The following is a 23,521-nucleotide window of genomic DNA, read 5'->3' as shown; positions in this document are numbered from 1 at the left end:
CGGTGCAACTCATTGGCTATAAAGGATCGGATAAGCCTAATCAATATCAATTTATGCAATTAACTAAGAGTTAAATTCGTTTTCTTCGAGGCATGTCATCAAATATTGTCGTTGATGCCCGTTGAAAGCAAGTAGGCAAGCCACTGCATACACTTATACAACGCCATGATACGTCAAGCCACATGTACTGGCCAACTGAGAGCATCCACTTAATCACTTCAAAGACGGATATAGTAGATCTATTGAGCTCCCTCTTGAATTTAGGTCAAGAAAATGTGCGCAGTTTATCTACGGGACAGCTCTTCTCTCACCATGAACTCCTCATACAAAGAAATACATAAAGTACTGAGCAAGTTATAGCCGGGCTGTCATACTGAAGCATACCTAAGCCCACTGTGCCCATGTAAGATTTCACTGGTCAAATCAACTATGACCCTCTAACACGCCCCCAGCTCCAGGCGGGCACCACTCGATTTCAATTACTTGGGCGCGCCGCTTAAAAGTCACCACCAAACAACATCCACAACCGCGTCACCAGTCGCGTCTTTGTTTCCAATTCTCATCATACCCCACCCATTCATTTCGACGTCGCGATAAGAGACACCGTTTCTCTATCCAAGAAGATATAGCATACGTTCAGGTGGAAAATAAACAAAATGGCACCTCGAGGCGCAAGGCGCAGCGAAGTTGCTGAACCGCAAGCCATTTACAAACTTGGCGAGCGCGGTCGGTAAGTACATATTGCGCGTTTGAATCGCTACATTCTATCATTGCCTATATTTCTGCAGGGTCTAATTATTCTTGTAGCAAAACTGGTGTCGAGTTGGTAGACACAGGTAATCGCGACGAATATGGCATGCAACCTTTGGACGACCTTCTTTCTTCTCCAGAAAATGAAACCGGATCTGATCAAAGATACGATGGAGAGGACGAAGACCCAAACAACGACCAATACGAAAGCGGAGAGGACGAGGACGAAGATGGCAGTGAAGATATGGACATTGAAACAAGTGCGCTCGAAAGCCTGCAGCCATAAAATGCATTGACTAACACCATTCTAGTTCCTGGACCGGGACCTCAGACTGTACTTAGGGGAGGCATGAAGCATCCCATTCCTCGAAGTCGATCGCCCGTAAAGACTACACTAATGTCTTCTCCTCGACGAAATCCAAACCTCGAACATCTCTCCTCACCCACCAGAGCACCCTATTCCAACGATCGCGACGCTACTGTGACCCGGAAAATCGATTTTGGAGCAAACCCCTCTTTGCGCGGGAAGGCTACGGCGAATGGAGTTAATGGCGATACTCACGATGAGGAGGACGCTGATGAAACGGAAGATGCGCCCGAACCCAGTGAAGAGGGCGGCGTTGCGGATGATATGGACCTCCTCGACAAGTCTCTCGAATTGGTTGACGGTCTGGCTGGATACTCTTCAGAGCACGAGTCAGAACACGAGTCAGAGCCTGAACCGGAGCCTGTTAAGGCCACCAAAGCATCAGCCAAAGCCAAGTCACAACAAGCAGAACCAGAACCAAAAAAGCCAGGGCGACGAGGAAGGCCAGCGAAGGCCAAACCAGTCGAAGAAGAGCCCGTGGAGGAGGAGCCCGTTGAAGAAGAGCCAGAAGAGCCTCAAGAGATCCCAGAGCCAGTCAAGGGTCGAAGGGGACGAAAACCGAAGAATGCAGTTCAGCCTAATAAGTCAGCTGGCCCCAAATCACGGAAGCGACCAGTGCCAGAGGAACCAGAAGAGGCCGAGGAGGATGAAGAGCCAGACAACGAAGCTACAGAGCCCGAACCTGAAGAATCCCCCAGACAAGCCAAGAGACCGCGAACTGAAGCCTCTAAACCCTCGAAACCTGCCAAGCCAGCACCAGCAGCCGAGCCAAAACCCAGAGGGAGACCTGGACGAAAACCCAAAGCACAGACCGCAGGCGATGTGGGAGATACATCGATTGCAGCGATTCAACATAGACCTCCGATGCCCAAGAAGCGCGGTCTTGTTTCTGTTCGTCATAACCCCGACGAAGTTAAGACGACAAGATCTGGGAGACATTCGTTCAGACCACTGAATTGGTGGGCAGGCGACAAGGTGGTTCAAGAGGAGGAGGAATTTAAGGACGTCTCTGGCCGTGATCGCTTTGTGCTGTCAACCATCAAAGAAATTATCCGCGCACCTCAAGAAGAGCCGCCTGCAAAGCCTAGGACCAAAGCACGTGGAAGGGCGAAATCCAAGCCTGTGCGAGAAGTTGAAGTGGTTGAGCCTGAAGAGTGGGAGCTTAATCCTGGTGTCGTCAACGCCGAGGTCATCTTATGGGAGCCTGAGCACGAGACGAATCCTCCTGGAGACGAAGAACCCGTCGAGGTCATGGAGGATCGAGTTGCTATATCGGGTGAAGCTATCCAGACCCGTGCTGTTCAAAATGTGTCCTTCCGCATGGCCAAGACACTCACAACCCCTTTTATGGGTGCAGGTGTCGTGGATCTACCTGCTGGCTCTGAGAAGCGGCCAAAGAACTCGCGAAAGATGCACATGGTCTTCTTTGTACATACTGGAAAGGTGCTTGTCACTGTGAACGAGGCTTCATTCCGACTCAGCGCTGGAGGCATGTGGTTTGTTCCCAGAGGTATGTCAACTTGCTCCCCTTTTTGAATCTGCTGAGTGACTAACCGCGTGTATTAGGAAACTACTACAGCATAACAAACGACTACGATACAGATTCTCGCATATTCTTCACTCAAGGATGTGAAATATCAGCTCAACCAGCAGAACCCGATCAATCACAACTGTCCATGATGGCTTAGGAGTAATTAATACAGTGAAGCTGTGGGATGTCAATGGTGGACTATGCCACTTGTTTGATTTATGGCATAAATGACGGGTGTTCTTTTTTAAGCAACTGTTTACCTAGGAGCATCATTGGCAGAAAAGCATGAAAATGGGGGTGCATTATGTCGGATTTGCCTTGAAGGAGACGGCTCTTGACCGGCTTCATGATTTATGTTCGGTTGGGCGTGTTTAGTTGTATACCATTCATGACAGATGAAATTTCAATGTTAATGCAAGATTCTTGTAACCATATCTGAAAAGCAATACCACTGCTGTCGTATTATAAGATGACAAGTTTTATCCATAGCCACCCTTCTGAGCCTCGGAAAATTCTAGTAGACTTGAATGAATTTCAGATGTTCTTATTCTTATATAGTGGCAATAGTTAGAGAGGAGTCATCATAAATCAAGATAGTCCTTCCCAAGCATATGCAACCCATCATTAAAACTCCTCGCTAAGAAGCTTCTTCAAAGTGGACATTTCCTTGTCCCATTTAGTGATCTTGGTTTGGCTATCTTCTAACTTGCGGAGCAGGAAGTTGATACGTCCTGCTGTCTCTGCTGTCTGACGAGGCAAGCTGCCCAGAAGAGCCAATTCGTTCTCTACCTTCTCGATTGAGCGAGCTTCGGCTTTTGATGAATCGTTGAGAACATCATAGTCCATCTTGGCTCGAAGGACACGGTCCTGTAGCAGGACGGAAAAGGCAGCTTGGTGCAGAGGTTTGCTAGCTGTGATTGTCATGGGTCGGCCCTGATGCGTCTTGACGGCGATGAGCTCGGCGCTGACAAGACTCTCAATGGCAGCATCGGCATTTGAGGCAGCTGCGGGTGCTGCAGAGGAGAATGGCGCCGACAGGGTGACTTCGTTATAGCGTAGGTTGGGAGTTTGAGCGAGCGACTTGATAAGATGCCAAGCCTGTTGAGAAGAGAATTTCTTGTCCTCAATCTCTGAAGACTTGCCAAGAAGGTAGATACGAACAATGTCGGTAGCTGTCTCAGAAACGATCTCCTCCATGGCTTGTTTGGGAGATTGCCCAGTTCGTAGGCGCCGGGCGAGGAACTCCAAATCTGTGAGACGGCCACCGAGAGTGTCGATACACTGGTCAAGCTCAAACATGTTTGGGCGTGGGACAGGTGCTTTTTCAGTTTCCTCATCTCCTTGCTCCTTTCGTACTTTCTCCTCAGCGGCGAGTTGATCCTTGAGCCGGCTAAGAACAAAGTTCTTTGCTACCTCAGGCGCCAAATCGCCAAGGGAAACAGTACGGAAGAGTCGATCAGGCAGTGCTTTATCCAGGGGTTTCGAGTAGGCTGAGTCAGTGGTGAGGAAGATAACATGGGCGACGTTGTTTTGCACGACAGTCGCTGCCCATTCAGCTATTTTGTCGTAGATGATGCTGTTTTCCTCGCCCTTGTGGAGGAAGTTATCGATGACGACAACAGGTCTACGCTCAGGATGAGCTTCCAGCCAAGCATCCTCAGACAACTTGTAGTCGCTATCCTTCTTGTTACGCGAGCTAACGGCAACATCCTTGAGGGCACCGGTCGTGGTCTGCATGATCTTAGTCAACTGAGACTCGAGAGTTTCCGAGAAGCCAGCTTTGACGCCAGTGGTGCTCTGAACAGCTAGATCGATCATACTGCTCATGCTGTTGGCCCATGAGAATACAGGACGATAGCCAACGGCTGTAGCAAGACGTTTGATAGTGCCCGCCTCGCCCCTGGCCTCGACAATGCGTCTGCAGTCGATCTTGAGCACGTTCTTTCGGCCTTCCAAAGCCTGATCCATGACCATCTCAACCTTTCCTGAGCCCTTGGGTCCTGTAACAACGATGAATGTGTCAGATGTTTCGTCAAGCCAGCCTTGAACTTTGTCAATTGCATCTCGTCGGTGATTCCAGACTTCCTCGAGGCCATCACCTCCCTTGGGTTTGGTTGATAAGCCAAAGTTGCCAGACTGTTTCTTGAACCATTTGTAGATTCGAGAATCCTTGAACTCCAGAGAATGCTGAATATGAAGCTTGATGAAGAATTCTCGAATAGGGTCGAAAATCAGAACCGAGAGACCAGCTGCAAGAGCAGCGAAGACAGGTATCACAATACGTGGATGGTTGGTCAACCAATTCCAGATACTGTGGGCCTTGACACGTTTCTCGAAGGACAGGCGAAGCTTAGTTCCATTCTTGCCACCTCCCAAGACCTCATTGACGATAAACCCATGCATACAGTTGCGAGCCATAATAGCGTCTCTTGTTACGGGAAACATGACATGGGCATATCGTGGCGTGACCTTTGAGTCGGTTGGCTGTGGTATAATGTCTGCGATTTTTCCATATTTGCGGAACAGCGAGTATAGCGTCTCTTCAGGGAGCTCTTCAGGTGTGGTACCGGGAGTTGGAGGAACAAACTCGATCTTGATAAAGCTGGTAGGATACCTGTACAGGTCTTCTAACCATGGTGTGCCTTGTACGAGACGGGCGTTGACAGGACGAAAGATGGAGAACCAAGGTTTTATGGGCTTTTCTTTGAGTCGACTTGCTAACTGAGCTGGCAGATGAATTAGTAAATGTGTAAGATGAATCCAGACAGGGCAAACATACCTTCAATTTCGGCAGGGTCTATGTTGGAGTCATGCATGAATTTGACATATGCACCTCCATCCTTGAGTCGTGGTAAGATCTCTGTCACTTTCATTGGCAGGTCTTCTGGAATGGCTGTTTTCACAAGGCGAATTGGGTCTAGAATGCCTAAAGAAGAAGATTCGAATCGTCTGAGTAGATCCGAGACGTCATTGTCCGATTTCCAAGGGCGCATGAGAACGCTACTGAGTTTGAGGGGAAAGATATCTGAAGTTCTTGTCAGCCGAGAAGCAGGTGGTGCCTCTTCTGTAAGGAAACTCACTATCGAAAAAGAGAATGGCTTCATTGGATTGTGTAGTGATATGGCCACTCTTGTCAGCACCTTCTTCAGGCGCAATTGGGGGAACCGCATCCTCGGGGTTAACGACTGTGCTCTCCCACACACGACTAACGGGTCGGTTTATCGCATTTTGGTTGAGCCGTTGTCGAAGAGAAGCTGCTGCGAAGCCACATCCGAGGGATCTTGATGATATGAGGGGCCGTCGGGCTGCGAAAAGCGCCGCCGTCGCAAGACCTCGGCTTGGAATCATGATGCTTCGATCCCAACAGCGCGCATGCTGCAACAAGCCACGGTTGAGAGAGTGAGAGGATTCTCAGGATCGTGAAGAGATCAAGTTTGTTAATTAGGGTATAGAATTGTTGGCAGGAAGGGTTAGCTTGGAGCTGTCGCATTGCGGCTAGCTTCCTCCAATGAGGTCATAAGCTGAGAATGGCAGTTGAGTCTCGGCCTGGACGGCCTTGAGATAAATAGCTCCCAACCTACTTTGAAACACGCTGTATGATTAACAATTATTTATGATCACTATGCTTCTCAGAGATTTAATCTCATATTTACTTACACTATTGTGATAAGGATATATATATACTTCTTAAAAAAGGTATTTGTTGCCTTTGTCCAGAAGCTGAAACGCCCATGTGAAGATCAACCCCACCAAACAATGATCCGATCCATGATATAGAGATCACGATGATGCTTCAATTACCTCACGAAACTCGCCAAGGGAGAATTCAATTTTGATTCAGCATAGGTATGTCAACTGGACTACGAGAGTGATTGTTTAGAACTTCCTGTCAGTGGTCTTCATTAAACCCTCTGTGACAAGAAATAGCTAGAGTGTTAACACATGAAACACGGCTATCAGGGCAGACATCCAACCCTTCATATGCATATTAGATCACAGCATAATAGCCAGGCCTGAAAACGGTATATCTTACGGATTAGAATATCGTATTGATTTTTTTATTCTAGAATAGTTATGATATGAGAACTCTGAACTTCTTTCTTAATCGATCAGATGGCCTCGGGAATACGGCAGATCTATTTTTCCTAATGCATCCATCCCAGCGTCGCATTTCATCACCAAATCTCCAATATCCAGAACAATCTGCGCTTCACAAGACTCAAGTCAGATTATATCGCTTCAACAACTTCAATTGGACAGTTGATTCTGCATTCATCGCAAGAATAAAGCTTCAGTCGCGCCATTACTTTGCGATATCGATACTTTTTCTTCTCTCTCCACCAGGTTCTGAGCATATTCGCATCAACCACCACGAGGAACTTGAAGGATATATTTGATCGAATCTACCACTTATAAAACGTCGCAATGGGTTGGCTATGGTCTTCAACACCTCCCAGTGAGGACAAGTCAGCTGCGCCAGTCAAAGAGACACATGCTGTCACATCAACAACCACAACCACAACCACAACTTCAAATCCTTCAACTTCAGCCCCATCCAACTCAAATACCGATCCCGAAATCCAAAAGTTCATCGACCTATTTGAAGCCGAAAAGAACGTCAAACCTTCTTCAACGGAAGACCAACAACAACAATCCTCCACCCCCTCTACAATATCATCATGGCTTTCCCTCAAGAAATCCACCCGCTCAACCGCCCCTACACCCGCCGACATTCCTCCACGCGACGCCCTCTCTGAAGCCCTGCTCCCTACAGACATGTCCTGTCGTCAGGCCTTCGACCAAGCATGGGCATGCAACTCCATGGGTGGACAATTCAATGCCGTGTATCGCTACGGTGAGATGAGGTCATGCAGTGAGCATTGGGATGACTTCTGGTTCTGCATGCGTACCAAGAGTTACTCTCCTGAGATGCGGGAGAAGGCTATTAGGGATTATTATCGCGCGAAGGAGTTTACAAAGTATGGCCCTGGGAAGCCGAGTAGTGAGGATGTTTGGGAGAGTAGAGAGGACAAGGTACCAGAAGGGACAGTATTTAATGAGCCTGTTGAGCCACGAAATTGATCAACTTGTTCTTGTATTAATAGAAAAGTCCCCAATTTCCTAAACAAGATCGCTGCGATTATTATCCTCGGGCGGTTGCCAGAGGTTGTTCTAGAGTGAGATGTGTTCGAGTCTCTTCAAGACTGTTCAGAAACTACTCTTCATCATGTCATCAACATACCAATCAATGGCACTTGTGGTGGATGTCTGAAATATGACCATGATTCATTGGTGTATCGAATATCTTGTTCGCTGATCGTTCCTGGACATACCTGAGACCAGACATCATCACATCTATCTAACTTGGGCCATAAAGTTGATGGGGTTATGAAGATGATGGAGACGTTAGAGCATTGACAAGACCAAAGATCTTGCAAGCTGTGCAACAAGCGAGCACTATATTCATCATGAGCAATGGTAAACATGTCACAAATGGGATAGACAAAGTAGGTATTGTGAATATCTTGATTCATCGATTCATTAAAATACATTGGGTAAAAACCACCGAGCTTTTTCATAACCGTGAAAGTCGCAAAACAAAACAGAAAAATCTAATCTCATCATATCATCCCATGAGACCCCTAGCCTCCGCATTGTATCATTGGACACATGACAACTCTAGAAGTCGAGACTGATGTTGTTGGGGTATCAAAGAATTTAGTCGACCTCCTCGACGGTGGGACCATCGTCACCACCAGCACCGGGAGCACCACCAGGGCCGCCAGCACCAGGGAAGCCACCGGGACCACCGGGCATGCCACCAGGAGCACCCTCACCACCAGCTCCGTAGAACTTCATCATGATGGGGTTGGCCTTGCCCTCGAGCTCCTTCTGGTGCTCCTCGTACTCCTCACGAGTAGCCTGCTGGTTGTCGTCGAGCCACTGGACGACCTTGTCGATCTCGGCAGTGAGAGTCTCCTTGTCGCTGGCCTCGATCTTCTCCTCGACCTTGGGGTCGGAGAGGGTGTTGCGGAGAGAGTAAGCATAAGACTCAAGACCGTTCTTGGCAGCGACACGTTTACCCTCGGCCTCATCCTCCTCCTTGTACTTCTCAGCGTCGTTAAGCATGCGCTCGATCTCCTCCTTGGACAGGCGGCCCTTGTCATTGGTAATGACAATCTTGTTGGACTTGCCAGTGCCCTTCTCGACGGCGGAGACGTTCATGATACCGTTGGCATCAAGATCGAAGGTGACCTCAATCTGGGGGACACCACGGGGGGCAGGGGGGATACCAGTGAGCTCGAACTTGCCCATGAGGTTGTTGTCCTTGGTGCGCTGACGCTCACCCTCGTAGACCTGGATAAGAACACCAGGCTGGTTGTCGGAGAAAGTGGAGAAGACCTCGGACTTCTTGGTGGGGATGGTGGTGTTGCGGGGGATGAGCTTGGTCATCATACCACCAGCGGTCTCGATACCGAGAGAGAGAGGGGCGACATCGAGAAGCAGGATCTCGTTGGTGGCCTTGCTGGAGGTGTCACCGGAGAGAATCGCGGCCTGGACGGCGGCACCGTAGGCAACAGCCTCATCAGGGTTGATGGACTTGTTGGGCTCCTTTCCGTTGAAGTAGTCGGTGATGAGCTTCTGGACACGGGGGATACGAGTAGAGCCACCGACGAGGACGATCTCGTGGACAAGGGACTTGTCGATCTTAGCGTCGGTAAGGACACGGTCGACGGGCTGGATAGTGGATCGGAAGAGATCCTGGCAGAGCTCCTCGAAACGAGCACGGGTGATGGAGGTGTAGAAGTCGATACCCTCGAAGAGAGAGTCGATCTCGATGGAGGTCTGAGCGGAAGAAGAGAGGGTTCGCTTGGCACGCTCGCAAGCAGTTCGGAGACGTCGCAGAGCACGGACGTTGGTGCTAAGATCCTTCTGTAGAATGAGTTAGTATAAGTTCATGAAGATTTGATCATAGGCAAGGGTACGATGTGGGGTAGTTTAGTGTGGGTCCTCTAAGTTTATGGAGAGTTTATGATGGAGGGGTCAAGTTTTGACAACATCACCAAAACTCGCCAAAACTCAGGGCGTGTTCTGAGGAGAAGGAAAAGGAAACGGGGAAGGGATTGAACTTGCCTTGTGTTTACGCTTGAACTCATTAACGAAGTGGTTGACCAGACGGTTGTCGAAGTCCTCACCACCCAAGTGGGTGTCACCGGCAGTAGACTTGACCTCGAAGATACCCTCCTCAATGGTAAGGAGAGACACATCGAAGGTACCACCACCAAGATCGAAGATGAGGACGTTGCGCTCACCCTCAACCTTCTTGTCGAGACCGTAGGCAATGGCGGCAGCAGTAGGCTCGTTGATGATTCGGAGAACGTTGAGACCGGCGATGAGACCAGCATCCTTGGTGGCTTGACGCTGAGAATCGTTGAAGTAGGCGGGGACGGTAACAACAGCGTTGTTGACAGTCTCGCCGAGGTAAGACTCAGCGGTCTCACGCATCTTGGTGAGGATCATGGCGGAGATCTCCTCGGGGGTGAAGGTCTTGGTCTCGCCCTTGAACTCAACCTCGATAACGGGCTTACCACCCTTGTCGACGATCTTGAAGGGGAAGTGCTTCATGTCGGCCTGGACCTCAGGATCGGCGAACTTGCGACCAATCAATCGCTTGGCGTCGAAGACAGTGTTCTGGGGGTTCATAGCGACTTGGTTCTTGGCGGCATCACCAATCAGACGCTCGGTGTCGGTGAAACCGACGAATGAGGGGGTAGTTCGGTTACCCTGATCGTTGGCAATGATATCACATCTGGGGAAAGAGTTAGTGTCATGCCTTCCATTGCAACTCATGATGGTTTTTCTGGATGTAAACTTACCGGTCCTCACGGAAGATACCCACGCAAGAGTACGTGGTACCCAAATCGATACCGACGGCGGGAGCCATTTTGTGTGATGTGTGTGGTGTGTGTAGAATGCGTAGAGATTATATCGTAGAGTAGGAGAAAAAGGAAAAGAAAATCGCAGTTGCTTCAATGGAGGATCGCGGTTATTTGAAGACTTTTGAAAGGGTATTTGAGTGTGATGATGTTGTGAGAAGAAAGACGGAACAGAGCGAGTTGAGCAAAAGGATCTAAATAAAGGCAGGTGCCAAGGTTCGATGCGGTTCTGCGCTGTTCCAAAGGAGCCCACTTTGGAGAGCTTCTCTGGTGTTGCAGGGGGGTCTACCACTTTCTGGGCGCTGCTAGGCGTTGCTGGGGGGCGTGCTTTGGAGGGGGCGAGGGGTCTGAAGAAGCGTCTAGCAGCTGCGTGCACCTGGCAGACAGGCAGATCTGGGTTCGCCCCACTAAAAAAAAACTGCGTCTCCCAAACGATGCGCAACCTGAGATGGATCTTTGATTGCTTCTGGCTGATTCCTGATGAGGTATCAAGACACAAGAGCTCATCGTGTTTATTCCCGTAGCTTCCGTCTCTTCTCTCCAGATCTCACAGCTTCTCCTGGTACCCCGTATCTTGTGCCTGTTGCCCTGTGCTCTCATCTTACTGATGTCATGCCCTCATAAACTTTTTGCTTCCCAAATCTTCCAGCGCGGGGCATCCGAGCAAGGATTAGAGCTTCATGTTCCCACTACCTTTCTTTCAGTGTAGGCATCACCTAGATCTCTGTACTGACTACTTTGCCCCACCAATCGACCTCATGTTGGACGGGTAGCTCCCTCTTCGTGCCCCTCCTCAGACGGCGCTCCCTCATCTTCTGTCGCTCTTCTCTCCCTGGGGTTTAGCACTGCGAAAACTCTAGGTTGCCTCTTCATCATGGAGCGTCATAACGGGATCGGGATAATTTTGTGGCAATCAATGGGAAAATTCTGATAATCGAGGTTTTGGCAAAGTCGGTTTATTGAGATTTTGCTCCAAAGAATCAAGAATACGCTTGTCATTCGACCAGAGATATTGGATGCCTTGTCCTGGTATCCAACAATGGATGTCCATGTGTTGGCTACCGCTACTTGGGTAGCTTCAACTGATTGGATTGCACAGCGTGTATTCGCGATGCAGCAGGCCTGTTTTCGTGTTTGGGGATACTTCAATAGTGGTCCACGTATCTACAGTAGTCTCATTCATTAACTTATCACAATACCATAGTCATTAATTGAGGACATCAAATGCATGGCTTTTCTCAGTCAGATATCTGCCCCTATGAACCTGTCTAGTGCAGAGTGACCAATGCTTACTGCGCGATTCATCATCGTCGACAACCCTGCCTGTATCTCGATCGTAGTCTATCAGGCTGAAATCGATATGATCTTGTACCAACGTCGAAGCTCAATTGCTCGCTGTATGTCGGTAACCGTGATGAAAGCATATGATCTTGAACAGCCGTTACAACACCTACAGTTGACCCCATTATTTTTGTCCGGGTGGATCCAAATCTCCAAACTCTTCCTTTGTTGTCTTTCCTTTCTGTTGCCTCCATCTTTGCGACAAACTGACTTGTTTTCCTAGCGCTTCCACGGCTCTCTGCGCATCCACTTGGGCTCACAGGACCCCAGGGCTGAGGCGTGGCGTATGAATTCAAGGACCCCTGCCCAGTTAGTTGTTTGCCTGGGCACGTTGGTTGTCAGGCAACCGGCAGAACCCCTGAGGCCCATTTCAAGCCATTATTTGTGTAATTCAGTTTCGTCGTTGGGCTTTGGGTTTCACTGCGGCAGCCTCATCAAGGCACCAACTGTACCTTACAGCGTAGGTACAGCTGGCAGATAGGTAGCTCAGAGCACAACAGCTCATCCTTACAAAGCAATCGTGGTTCCAATTGTTATTTGCCCTCGCCTCATTTTTGATATCTTCTTAATTCTTCTTCCTTCTTGATGGAGCAGTTGCCTCTCGGCTTCTGTTCTCGCTTGGAGGCGACCCCAAACAATTGGATCGTATGTGGGGTTCCATGTCGTGATTAGCTCCATCTAGAAACCGGCTTGTCTGTGGTTGCATGATTAGATGGATCCTCGCTTCTGACTTGCATTTACCCTGGAGCTTTCAACACCCGATTTGGGACATTTAGACAGCATTATGATGAAATATATCCTCAGGTCTGCTGATTTTCCTGTGATGGATCGAGATGGGACGGATGGGCTTTCGAACTGGTGCCATGATATTCGGCACGGCGCTTTTCACATACGCTTCTTCAGGCTGAAAGTATTGCCATGTGCTCGGGATATGAAGCTTCAATCTTGATGTTAAGACACATAATCTTGCTAAGTGCCATTACTCAACGTCAAAGAAACGGCAAAACTGAACTGAATCTACCGACATAACCTTAATTCATTCGCTGAAAGTAAACTTGATATTGTAAACTACTATCAAACTAGTTATCCGCTGCACCGTAAGCAACCACGCATTGGAACAGTCATGACATATGCAATGCAACTGGTATAAGTCTCGAAAGCTCTATTCTAAGTATACACTATCCCCACACGTCAAGATCCATCTAATACGCATAGGCACCCCGTCCCATGTCGGTATCTGCTAGGTAAGAGTGCCTAGTCCAAGCCAATGGAGGTAAAAGCTCATGTGAGACTATAGACTAAAGTATCTATGTGGTTCTTCTCGTCTATTCACTTCGCTTAGACTCAAGGCCAGGTTATTGCATTGTGATAAACCCCGGCAGATCGTGTTCTTCGATCATCAGCATTGATTTATCCGCCATTCTCGAACTTGTCTCCGTTGCTGATCCACCCAAGAAGCCATTCCATATCTTCTGCATCACATTATCTGTACTCAACAGCTTACTTCCTTTCAAAGCCTCCTCATCCTTTTCACCTACCACAAGCAAGACCTTCTTCGCAGCAGGAAACCCATCGACAACGTGCCACAAGCATCCAAACACCTGATCACTTTCCTGCTCCGCGTAACCGAGCTCCGAGAGTACACATGCGAGATGCTTGACCCTATGAGTGTCCTCCCGTCGTAAGAAATACACCATTGCCGAGTTAAACCCGTAGATATCGTATGCTTCTAGTTCACCTGCAAGATAGACTGCGTCAAGAGCGAAATTGAACCAGACGCGTGGCGGCTCAGATACGGGCGTATCTGAAAGGAGCTTCGAAATGCGCCATCCAAAGGCAAGCTCATAATGCTGTAAAGCTAGATATCGCGTCTCGCGGTTGATGTGCAATAGTACAGGCACTGATCTTCCATGCGACCGTTGGTTCAACTCATAAAGTCTTTGATCAAGCCGTTCATCGCGTTGAAGACAACAGACGACGATAATGCGGGGTTGAATGAGTAATGACCATATTCGTAGGCGCAGCTCGGGCGGTAGTTGTGCGAATTGAGGAAATGCGGTGAGAGTGGATGACGATTTGACTTGTGAGGAGAGGCCATCGTCAAAAGTGCGAAACTCGAGCCAAAACGTTGGATTCGGGCTTTGCTCTTCCTCAATATCGATATCGCTCATATTGATTATTGATTACAAGGGTGTCAGTCAATTGGTCAAAAGAGGTGAATTATACGATAAGAGCTGCTTATAGAAGATCTAAAAGAATGATGAAGCGAACGGACTGTGATGGCTAGTGGGGTGAAGAGAGGTGAAGAGAAGGAAACAAAGACGCATTCGTGTTTTCCCGCAATATTCCTAAATTCAAGGTCAGGCGATTTATCTCCCCGAACTTACACTATCTCAGCGAATCACTGCTTGGTTTCAAATTGGATCCAGATACGCGCGAGTCGTTGGTGATTCGCGGATATGAACATTCACCTTCATCCCTTGACACTTTCAAACGAACTTGATTATGGTACTTATTCAGTTCACAAGGCTCTTCGATATTTATCCTCTTCCCCAATTTATATTTATTCGATTATCTCCTGACCGAGATGGTCATGCATCCCATGAACCTACCACTTCACCATGGCCGGGGTAGAGAGTCAAACTTGAGAGAAATCTGAGAACGATTTTTGGATTGAGGAACAACGTAGAGACAATAGACGGCATCGTATGATTCAATTATCAAGAATCACGTTCAGATATTGTATATAAACACGACCGTGATGGCTCAAGACACCCCGAGTCATGGGCCTAAACGATAAGTGAAGTCTAATTCAAGTTCTATATTTATATAGGAATTCTAATCGCTAAATAAAAACCAACTCTAGTATCTTTACCCGACTCCAGATTCATCCCTCCATGCTCTCAGGGGGTCACACCTGCTGGGAACCCTGCAAAGGTCTTGAGGCGTTAACGCTCCGATCAGAAGCTGCAGCTTCTGACCATGCTCCACTGTGAGAGCTGTTGAGCCTATATGCATTCTTCTCGATCTTCAACTTTTCCTGGCCTCGTACTAGCTTAAGCAGATAAGAGCCCTTCACCACGATGTCCGTAGGACCATCCTCTCCAGGGGGACCTTGGCCGAGCTTGACGTTTCCGATGAACCATGTTATCGGGAAGGCCTGATACTGAATTAGTCCCCATCCAGGATATGAACAATTTCCAGAACTTACCAGTGCGACGAGAGGAGTGATGGCGACAAACGCCCAAACAACACCCATCTTGGCTTGATGAACAGCCAGCTCGTTTGCTGCACTACCGGACGAAGAATGTACGCTGCTGAAGTCGCTATGAGAGTCGAGCCCAGAAGTGTTGTTGAAGACTGTAGACATGATAGTCAAGCCGATAGTACCACCAAAAGGGATGGCAACTGCCATGAGCCCAATGACAGAGGCGCGCAAGTGTCGAAAAAGACCAATGCCGTGAAGTGGCGAAGCCATGAAACGCATACCACTACCACAGCCAACAAGGGCCATCATTCCATAAGTGACGCTCAGTCTGTTCGCGTAGATAGCCCATGCAAGAACGCCCAGACCGACAGCTTCGGTGAGTGTTCCTAGAAAGATACAGGGGAAGGTCATGCGAGGCCACTTGTTGCACATGAAGGAGCAGACATAAACACCGGCTATGAAGGTGTTAGTATGAAATTCAAGCCACAAACAATATATAAAACGAACCTCCAAGACCAGGGACAAAATAGAGAAGTTGGACACCAGCCTTGTCAGAGTTGTAACCCTGAAGATCGTTAGCAAGGAGTTCATGTGTTAATCTGAATAAGACCTACCCTGACTGCAATAAAGTAGATGTTACAGAAATAGAGTACCTGAACAAGTTAGAAAGGGAATAACCATGGGTACAAGATAGTCTTACAGCATACATGCCAATTCCTGTGGCACATTCGCAATAAAAGAGAAGTCCAATATCACGACTTGAGATTAGTTCCCAAGGGAGCATTGCTCGTTGCCAGGGCAGCTTCTCAGCCATGGTATTTCCAGGGGCAAGAAGATATTCCCAATAACAGAAAACACCAGCAAAGATGATTCCAAGCACTAGAGGAGCAATGACAGCGGGTGATGACCAAGAATATGTCGCACCACCCCAAGTCAAAGCCAGAATGACGAGACCAAAGCCAAAGATGAAAAGAAGCTGGCCGCCAACATCAACAGTCTTGAGTCGGCCGACGAATTTCGTTCGTCGGCCAGTTTCAGCTGTCTCGTTGAGCTCAGGGATGGGTTGAGGACCGAGAAGCTCCTTGCGCAGGACAAAGAAGACGATGATAAGAGCGACGGCGGCAATAGGGAGGTTGATGGCAAAACACCATCTCCAGTCAGCATTTGTGAGGTATCCTAAGCTGATGTTAGCTGTATTCAAAGAGCTACTGTAGCTACAAGTGATCTTACCGCCGATGACAGGGCCAAGTCCATACGAGACACCACCAACGAGTGAGAAGATGGCCCAGTTCTTCGCATTCTCTTGTAAAGAAACTCTGTCGGCAAGAATGGTGCGGACAACAACGTTGAGACCAGCTGCTGCAAGCCCTTGAAATCCACGACCCAGAAGCAGGACTGGGAAGGCATTTGTCGGGGCTCCAGTACACAAAGCACTGCCAATGAGCATAAGAATAATAGCAGCATTAATAGAAGCATTGCGGCCAAATACATCAGCCATTTGAGCCCAAAAAGGGATGAAGGCTGCAGATGTGAGGTTGAACGCTGAGACGATCCAGTTGAGCTGTGAGATCTCACCGAAGTCTGAAGCAATCCAGGGAAGAGCGCTGGCGATGCTGTTTCATAGTGTCAGTCCAAATCTGTAATTTTCGGGTCCTTTCATACATTGTCGAGTCGAGTGCTTGAAGTGCAAAGGGTGCCATGAGGCCGAGGATGATCTTCCATCTATATATTCTTGCGGCCCTCTTTTCTGATGCACACCCAGCACATTTCCCAGACGAAGATTCATACGCTTCCATGTGTCGACATTGTGGTTGTTGAGGTGCTTGCTTAGCAGCGTCAGATCCTGCTTCTTGCAATTCCATTGGCACTTGGTTTGCCTGCGCTTGTTTGCGCTGCTGGTTGGCCCTGATGGCCTTTCTGGCCAACGAGATCATAGTGATATAGAAGATACAAGAGGGGCCGATAGAGGGCTGTGTCAGTTAAAGGCCGAGATATCGTTCACGTTGAAGAGATTGAGTATTTGCGGTGATGAAATTATGATGTTCAAATCGAGATCGAGGCATGAAACCTGTAGATATATATCCATCTTGGAGGCACCCTGAGCAACATCGGAATCTCCATAACTGCTAATCGTTCGCATTCTCTCCTATCTACGTACTTTACAGTTTGCATAGAGCGTGGGTCGATAGGGCGAAGCATTCAACCCGCAAAGACAAGCATTCGAATGAGGTTTCCTATTCAAGAGGAATACGAAATATCAAAACCAATAAGAAGTGCCAAAATGTTTCAACGCGGTGGGATTATTTGTCCGTAAGTTGATGCGAGATGAGGTTCGTAGGGCTGTGTTCGAACCAGCATGTAATCTCGAATGGCTAACTAGAAGTGGCTAGTGCATTGCTCGAATGGCTTACTCTGATGGGATATTTTGTTCAACAATGTTATGCCGAATTACTCGGGCATCTCCTTGCTAGACCTTCATTGTGGATTTTTTTTTATAGATATAATTCCATTATACGGGCTATGGCATATGATAAGTTATCGCATTCGGAAGAGAGAGCCATCAACCATCTAAATTGGTCCGTTATGTAGGGTCTCTGAAAGTTCAAGAAACAGGGGATCACAAAACATCGCAGTGTATGGGTTCCATGCTTTCATATGGAGTAAACTATCTAAATTGCAATTCGAGAGAAATGTGCGGACGACCAAACATTTTATCAAAATTGTCGGCGCCGGACCGATGCCATTTTGCATTTTGCCGGCAGCGGACGGAGCGGAGCCGAAAACGGAGAACGGATCCGTATGAGGACAACCGAGACGCCGGGCGCCCGGAGTGCAAATGACATCATATCATACGGCACAGAGCAAACAGCACAGTAACACAACGACGCGTTTACTTATTCATGGAAGAAGACTGCAATATAGTTACAAGAAGAAAAGGACTGAACATATTAATCAACTAGGCCTTAGAGAGCAAAAAAGTTTCTAACTCTAAACTCAGGTATAAAAAATAATTAGGTTAAAATTCTACCTAAGTCTATATTAAATTTACCTAAATTTACCTCAGTCTTTTTATAATTTAGGACAGAGGTCCTAAGTTTTCTTGCCTCTCCTTGAAGCAAGTACGGTTCACGGGACAGGTGCGACACAGACAGGGTTACCCCACGAGATCCCCCATCTTTCCCCTCCAATTGCCTTCCTCAAAAGCTGTCCTCAATCAATCAACAACATCTGCAAGCCTTTCAATACGACAGTTCCTTTGCGCCACTCAAATCATCCCTGGGTATTTTATTTTAGCCACTCGCACTCGCACCTCAAAAGTCTGGCTGCGGCTGCGACTACGGTGATCCCGTGCTGCTCTCCACTGCGGGAGCGAGGGAGCCAAGGTGTCGGAGCATAGCTATGACGAAATAAGCTCTATCACTACCGTCCTTTGTCCTTTGGACCGAACCGAAATAGGCCCTGGTTATCGAGTGCTAATATCGCTTCGTCGTTATACCTGTTGCAGATCCAGACTGCCAAAACCATCGACAGCCGGCTCCGTTGGCCCTCGGGAATGTCAAGTGACCCCGGAAAATCACACACTTGTTTAGCTTACACAGGCAATCGTAGGTTTCCAGTCTGTCGTTCGCCCACGGCATGTGCTCTGTTCTTGCCGCACACCGAAAAGCATCACAAGCTCTTTTAGGCAACTCTCTTACACCTGGATGGCCCCAAGAAAAGCAGAAGATTGTGGAAAGGAACAGTTCAAGTATCACAAACGACTTCTAGAAGACGCAGCATATTCCTTGCCTAGACAATACGCTTCTTCTTGACCATTTAAGAAGCAAAGAAATAATGAAAGAATGAGCCTCGCTAACCATCGTCAGCCCAGCCTGCAAGTGCGGCACATGATGCTGCGATTTGCTGCTCTCCATGAGGCGCCCACTTTAGCTCACCCATGACACTTAACCATGGTGCACCACGTACCTTCAAATTCGATAAGAGACACCAGACCATTAGACACAAGCGCTCGACGGTCTCTTTGGGACATTCCAACACCGCGTGCATGCAGAAGGAAAGACAATCGATCAGAGAGTACAATTGCTTTTTTTGCCACGTGAGATGACCCCAAGTGAGCGGTTTCCCCTCAGAGCCGCTTACTGAAATCCGGGGTTTCAAAGCTTTTTTTGCCGTCTTTTGATCGCCGGTTACTCCCCGTTGCGACATTTGTGGAAGCGTTGAAGATATACCATATTCAGCCAGTCAAAAGCACTCTATTTACCTCCAACTGCCTTTGATAGTGGATCCTTTCCGGTCTAGGCTTCGATCTATCAACTCTACTTGTCGTCACGGTTGTGTCTGGTAACCATATTCTGTACATCCCGTCGTCCGAAGCACCAACCTTATCACTTTATTGTTCGGGAAACGTCCGTAACGGTAAACTCACACTCAGAACCAGCGACGCGTCGTGGCGAACCGTTCGTAGGCTCTAGTCTACTACGTAGCCAGGTACCGCACCTCCTTCGCTTCTGCATGCCACCCGGTTGTCCTTACAGGATTCATTACTTGGTAGCCTCATTGTCTTCATCCCGGTCTTATCCCCTTATAACCATCACAATACGGGCTCCAAATCCGGCACCGATATCATCTTCACCGGCTCTCGTCACTCGGGGATTTCTCGCCTTTCTGTACTGAACAGTGTCTCCCGTTCTAGGTAAGTTCTATGCCAGACCCGTTTGCCTCGATGTTCCCTGATCCCACGTTTCGGCACTGAGCACCTGTTGTTATCGGACTTGCGGAGGCGTTTCATACTGCCAAATCCCGTCCTGGGCCTTCTTGTCCTATCATAGCCGTCGGCTGTTTTCACTCCCCAAGATGCTCTCCCTCACGTTCGGCTACCCCAGTCTATCACACACTGAGGGTGAAGTCCAGAGGGTGTGCATGGGGTGCATGTAGGGTCCACTTGACTCTTGTCTAAGTCAGCTCGGTCACAATACTCTGCTTATATCAGAGCCATATGCCCTCTCAACTTGGCTGGTCTTGGCTATTGTATTCATCACTCATCTCCTCCCATTCAAGAAAGCACTTCTAATGCCAAACTACTTCCTTCAAGAGGACTGTCACTACTTCTACCGAACCGCTCTTCGCGGACTCAACGTTAGCACAAGCGTGTCACCTCTCTACGCCTAGAATTCGTTTCCATCACTCCCGACTAACACCATGACTCAAGTCCGCACTTTCACTCCTCCTCAACCTCTTGGAGACAGGCTCTCTGACCCAACTTCCGCACCAAAGCCTGCTGGTTCTACTGTTCCTCGAACTCTTCCCGATATTCCCGAACTTGCTCAACCACGACGCAGATCTCCTCCCAGACTTAGCGGCGATTATACCCGTGTTCCAATGGCCAATTACAACGAGTCAAGGAAAGACGGTGGCATCACTTTCTCTGGGCAGGATAAACTACCCAAGCTTCCCATCCCTGAACTCGAGGCCACCTGCAAGCGGTATCTTGAAGCTCTCAAGCCGCTCCAGACAGCCCGGGAACATGCAGAGACACAGCATGCCGTAAACGAATTCCTGAAGAGCGATGGCCCCGAGCTACAGGAGAAATTGAAGGCATATGCTCAGGGAAAGACGAGTTACATCGAACAATTCTGTATGTCAGAATACCACGTCTGATTTATAGCAAAATACTAACTTTCATAGGGTATGATTCTTATCTCAACTTTGATAACCCAGTTGTCCTTAACTTGAACCCTTTCTTCTTGCTTGAAGATGACCCAACTCCCGCTCGTAATGATCAAGTGACTCGTGCTGCTTCTCTGGTCGTTTCATCACTTGAGTTCGTCCGTGCGGTACGAAAGGAAGAGCTTGCTCCAGACAAGGTCAAGGGAACCCCTCTTTGCATGTACCAATTCTCGAGGCTCTTTGGCACTGCACGAGTTCCCACTGAGGAAGGATGCCAAATCGAGCAAGATCCTGAGTCGAAACACATTGTCGTCATGTGCCACGGCCAATTTTACTGGTTCGATGTTTTGGATGATAACTCAGATGTCATTATGAGCGAGAAGGATATCTCAATCAACTTGCAGACCATTGTCGATGATGCGACTCAAGTTCCTATCCAAGACGCTGCGAAAGGAGCTGTGGGAGTTCTGAGCACTGAGAACCGCAAGGTTTGGTCAGGCCTTCGAGATGTCCTGACCAGCGAGCCTGGTTCCAACAATGCGGATTCACTCGGAATCGTAGACACGGCCCTCTTCGTCCTTTGTCTCGACTACACAGAGCCCGCAGATGCTGCAGCCCTTTGCCAGAACATGCTTTGCGGTACCAGCGAGATAGAGAAAGGTGTTCAGATCGGCACATGTACCAACCGGTGGTACGACAAGCTTCAAATCATTGTTTGCAAGAACGGAAGTGCCGGCATCAACTTTGAGCATACCGGTGTCGACGGCCACACAGTTCTGCGATTCGCCAGTGATGTTTATACAGATACGATTCTTCGATTCGCCCGCACAATCAATGGCATGGCTCCTTCGCTCTGGGCATCTTCCAGTCCCGATCCCTCTAAGCGCGACCCTGAGAGTTTTGGAGATGTCAGTGTCACCCCTCGAAAGCTGGAGTGGGATATGATCCCTGAGCTCAGCGTCGCCGTTCGCTTTGCAGAGACTCGATTGGCAGATCTCATTGAGCAGAACGAGTTCCAGACGTTGGACTTCGGCCACTATGGAAAGAACTTCATCACTTCCATGGGCTTCTCTCCAGATGCCTTCGTTCAGATGGCTTTCCAAGCTGCATACTATGGGCTTTATGGTCGCGTCGAGTGTACATACGAACCAGCCATGACCAAGACGTTCCTACACGGTCGGACTGAGGCGATCAGAACCGTGTCGTCAGAGGTTGTTGATTTTGTCCAAGCCTTCTGGGCTGATAATCCTGTCGATGCCAAAATTGAGGCACTCAGGAAGGCCTGCCAGAAGCACACCGCAAATACCCGACAATGTTTGAAGGCCGAAGGTTGTGACCGACATCTCTACGCTTTATTCTCTGTATGGCAGAGGAGCTTGGATGATGACCTTGATAGTGGTTTCAACAGCAATGGTTACTCTAGTCCGGGAGATGGATACTCAGATCAAGCAGGATCGCCTGTGGGAAGCCCTGGTAACGAGTCGCTCCCTTCTGTTGATGGCGTTGAAGTGAGGCCTACACGAGATCGCGGCTACAGCGTCAACTCTCGATCGCGCGACCAGAACCCACTTCCTCTTCTGTTTGCCGATTCTGGATGGGATAAGCTTAATAACACAATCCTTTCGACTTCCAACTGTGGTAACCCTTGTCTTCGCCAGTTCGGTTTCGGTCCTACATCAGGGGATGGTTTTGGTATCGGATATATTATCAAGGATGAAGGACTCGCTATTTGTGTTGCTAGCAAACACCGTCAGACAAAACGCTTTGTTGACACCCTTGAGAGCTATCTTCTTGAGGTCCGTCGCATTCTACGCATCGATAACCGCAAGATGTCAACAGGAAAGGTGAGCCGCGCTCGCGAGGTGGAATTCGAGAGGCCCAAGCTCGTGAGCCGCATCAAGTCTCGAGGACGTCCCATCACCGCTCTTGAGAGCCTGCGATCTGCGACTGGCACTACGTCTCCCACCAACGAGAGTAGCACCTTTAGTGAAGATGATGAAATGGGCGGATGTAAGTTTCTCCTTTTATTTTTCAAGTCTTCTCAAGATGATGTACTAATTTGATAACTAGATGGCTTCTTCGATGCTGGTATGCTTTTGCAAGCTCTCAAGGCTCGCAATGAACAGTTTGAGTCGACCGATACGCGCGCTTCAGACAGGGCTGCAGCTGCTCAGGCTCGCCGTCGTGACATTGGAAAGAAGCTTAGATTGAGTGATTATTGATCATTATATCGTACATATTTCATTGCATAGCGTGGTCGTGGTTCTTGCATGGAGTTAAAGGGGCTCATGTTTTATATCGGGACACCTAGGTGTAAGCATTGAAAGTGGTGAATTTACAGTTGTTGATATTTGCAACGAAGTCATATATATGTACCTTGTCTAGCTTGCTACGAGATGTTCCTACAAGTGCTATATTGTAGGTTGTCGCCGAACGTAGCGAATCGCCTGTCTCGGCAAGAATCAAGGACTTAAAGGTTGGCCTGCTTTTTAAGCACGTATCCTAGACATTGTAGAAGAGGCGATGGTATGCTCGGCTGAGATCATGCATCAGTCAACTATCGTCTAACTAGAAGGAACCATTCAAGGTCAGTCATATCCTATACTGATCTCATGACTGGGAATATCCTTTGTATCATGGAAAAGGAGAATGTTACCTCTGCAACCCTGACTGACAGTATTGGAAAAGCAATCACGAACATAGCCAAGAGAATCACATAT

General features: G+C 48.4%; 7 protein-coding genes across 7 annotated transcripts; 3 read left to right on the top strand and 4 right to left on the bottom strand.

Annotated features, from left to right (window-relative positions):
- Positions 1–501: 501 nt before the first annotated feature.
- BKA55DRAFT_731900 (kinetochore CENP-C fungal-like protein) lies at positions 502–3,096 on the top strand. Its single transcript, XM_046201211.1, has 4 exons — positions 502–730; positions 808–1,010; positions 1,062–2,627; positions 2,684–3,096. The coding sequence occupies exons 1-4, from the start codon at positions 657–659 to the stop codon at positions 2,803–2,805; spliced, it is 1,965 nt and encodes a 654-aa protein (XP_046056455.1). The 5' UTR covers positions 502–656; the 3' UTR covers positions 2,806–3,096.
- BKA55DRAFT_630621 (RNA12 protein-domain-containing protein) lies at positions 3,097–6,246 on the bottom strand. The gene is made up of 3 exons (XM_046196946.1): positions 5,729–6,246; positions 5,428–5,673; positions 3,097–5,374 (listed from the first exon to the last, which is right to left on the bottom strand). Exons 1-3 carry the CDS (start codon positions 5,994–5,996, stop codon positions 3,273–3,275), a joined length of 2,616 nt encoding a protein of 871 aa, XP_046056454.1. The 5' UTR covers positions 5,997–6,246; the 3' UTR covers positions 3,097–3,272.
- An 827-nt stretch (positions 6,247–7,073) lies between these two features.
- On the top strand, positions 7,074–7,730 carry BKA55DRAFT_498674 (uncharacterized protein; the record flags this gene model as incomplete). Its single annotated transcript, XM_046186574.1, has 1 exon — positions 7,074–7,730. One exon carries the CDS (start codon positions 7,074–7,076, stop codon positions 7,728–7,730), a length of 657 nt encoding a protein of 218 aa, XP_046056453.1.
- Positions 7,731–8,366: 636 nt separating this feature from the next.
- BKA55DRAFT_658683 (heat shock protein 70 family) lies at positions 8,367–10,793 on the bottom strand (the record flags this gene model as incomplete). The annotated part of the gene is made up of 3 exons (XM_046197526.1): positions 10,526–10,793; positions 9,783–10,458; positions 8,367–9,581 (listed from the first exon to the last, which is right to left on the bottom strand). The coding sequence occupies exons 1-3, from the start codon at positions 10,591–10,593 to the stop codon at positions 8,367–8,369; spliced, it is 1,959 nt and encodes a 652-aa protein (XP_046056452.1). The 5' UTR covers positions 10,594–10,793.
- Positions 10,794–13,067: 2,274 nt separating this feature from the next.
- BKA55DRAFT_549327 (uncharacterized protein) lies at positions 13,068–14,228 on the bottom strand. The gene has a single exon (XM_046191200.1). It carries the CDS (start codon positions 14,095–14,097, stop codon positions 13,282–13,284), a length of 816 nt encoding a protein of 271 aa, XP_046056451.1. The 5' UTR covers positions 14,098–14,228; the 3' UTR covers positions 13,068–13,281.
- A 609-nt stretch (positions 14,229–14,837) lies between these two features.
- On the bottom strand, positions 14,838–17,068 carry BKA55DRAFT_532325 (major facilitator superfamily domain-containing protein; the record flags this gene model as incomplete). Its single annotated transcript, XM_046189323.1, has 7 exons — positions 14,838–15,086; positions 15,138–15,589; positions 15,642–15,699; positions 15,749–15,787; positions 15,835–16,310; positions 16,365–16,747; positions 16,797–17,068. 7 exons carry the CDS (start codon positions 17,066–17,068, stop codon positions 14,838–14,840), a joined length of 1,929 nt encoding a protein of 642 aa, XP_046056450.1.
- A 3,265-nt stretch (positions 17,069–20,333) lies between these two features.
- On the top strand, positions 20,334–23,023 carry BKA55DRAFT_496305 (Choline/Carnitine o-acyltransferase-domain-containing protein; the record flags this gene model as incomplete). Its single annotated transcript, XM_046186358.1, has 3 exons — positions 20,334–20,769; positions 20,820–22,811; positions 22,872–23,023. 3 exons carry the CDS (start codon positions 20,334–20,336, stop codon positions 23,021–23,023), a joined length of 2,580 nt encoding a protein of 859 aa, XP_046056449.1.
- Between the last annotated feature and the right edge of the window lie 498 nt (positions 23,024–23,521).

This window comes from Fusarium redolens, assembly GCF_020744475.1.
Source record: "Fusarium redolens strain MPI-CAGE-AT-0023 chromosome Unknown BKA55scaffold_1, whole genome shotgun sequence".
In the NCBI taxonomy this organism is placed as follows: Eukaryota; Fungi; Ascomycota; class Sordariomycetes; order Hypocreales; family Nectriaceae; genus Fusarium; species Fusarium redolens.
Note: the sequence above shows the minus strand (reverse complement) of the source record. Positions and strands in the feature narration are given on the sequence as shown.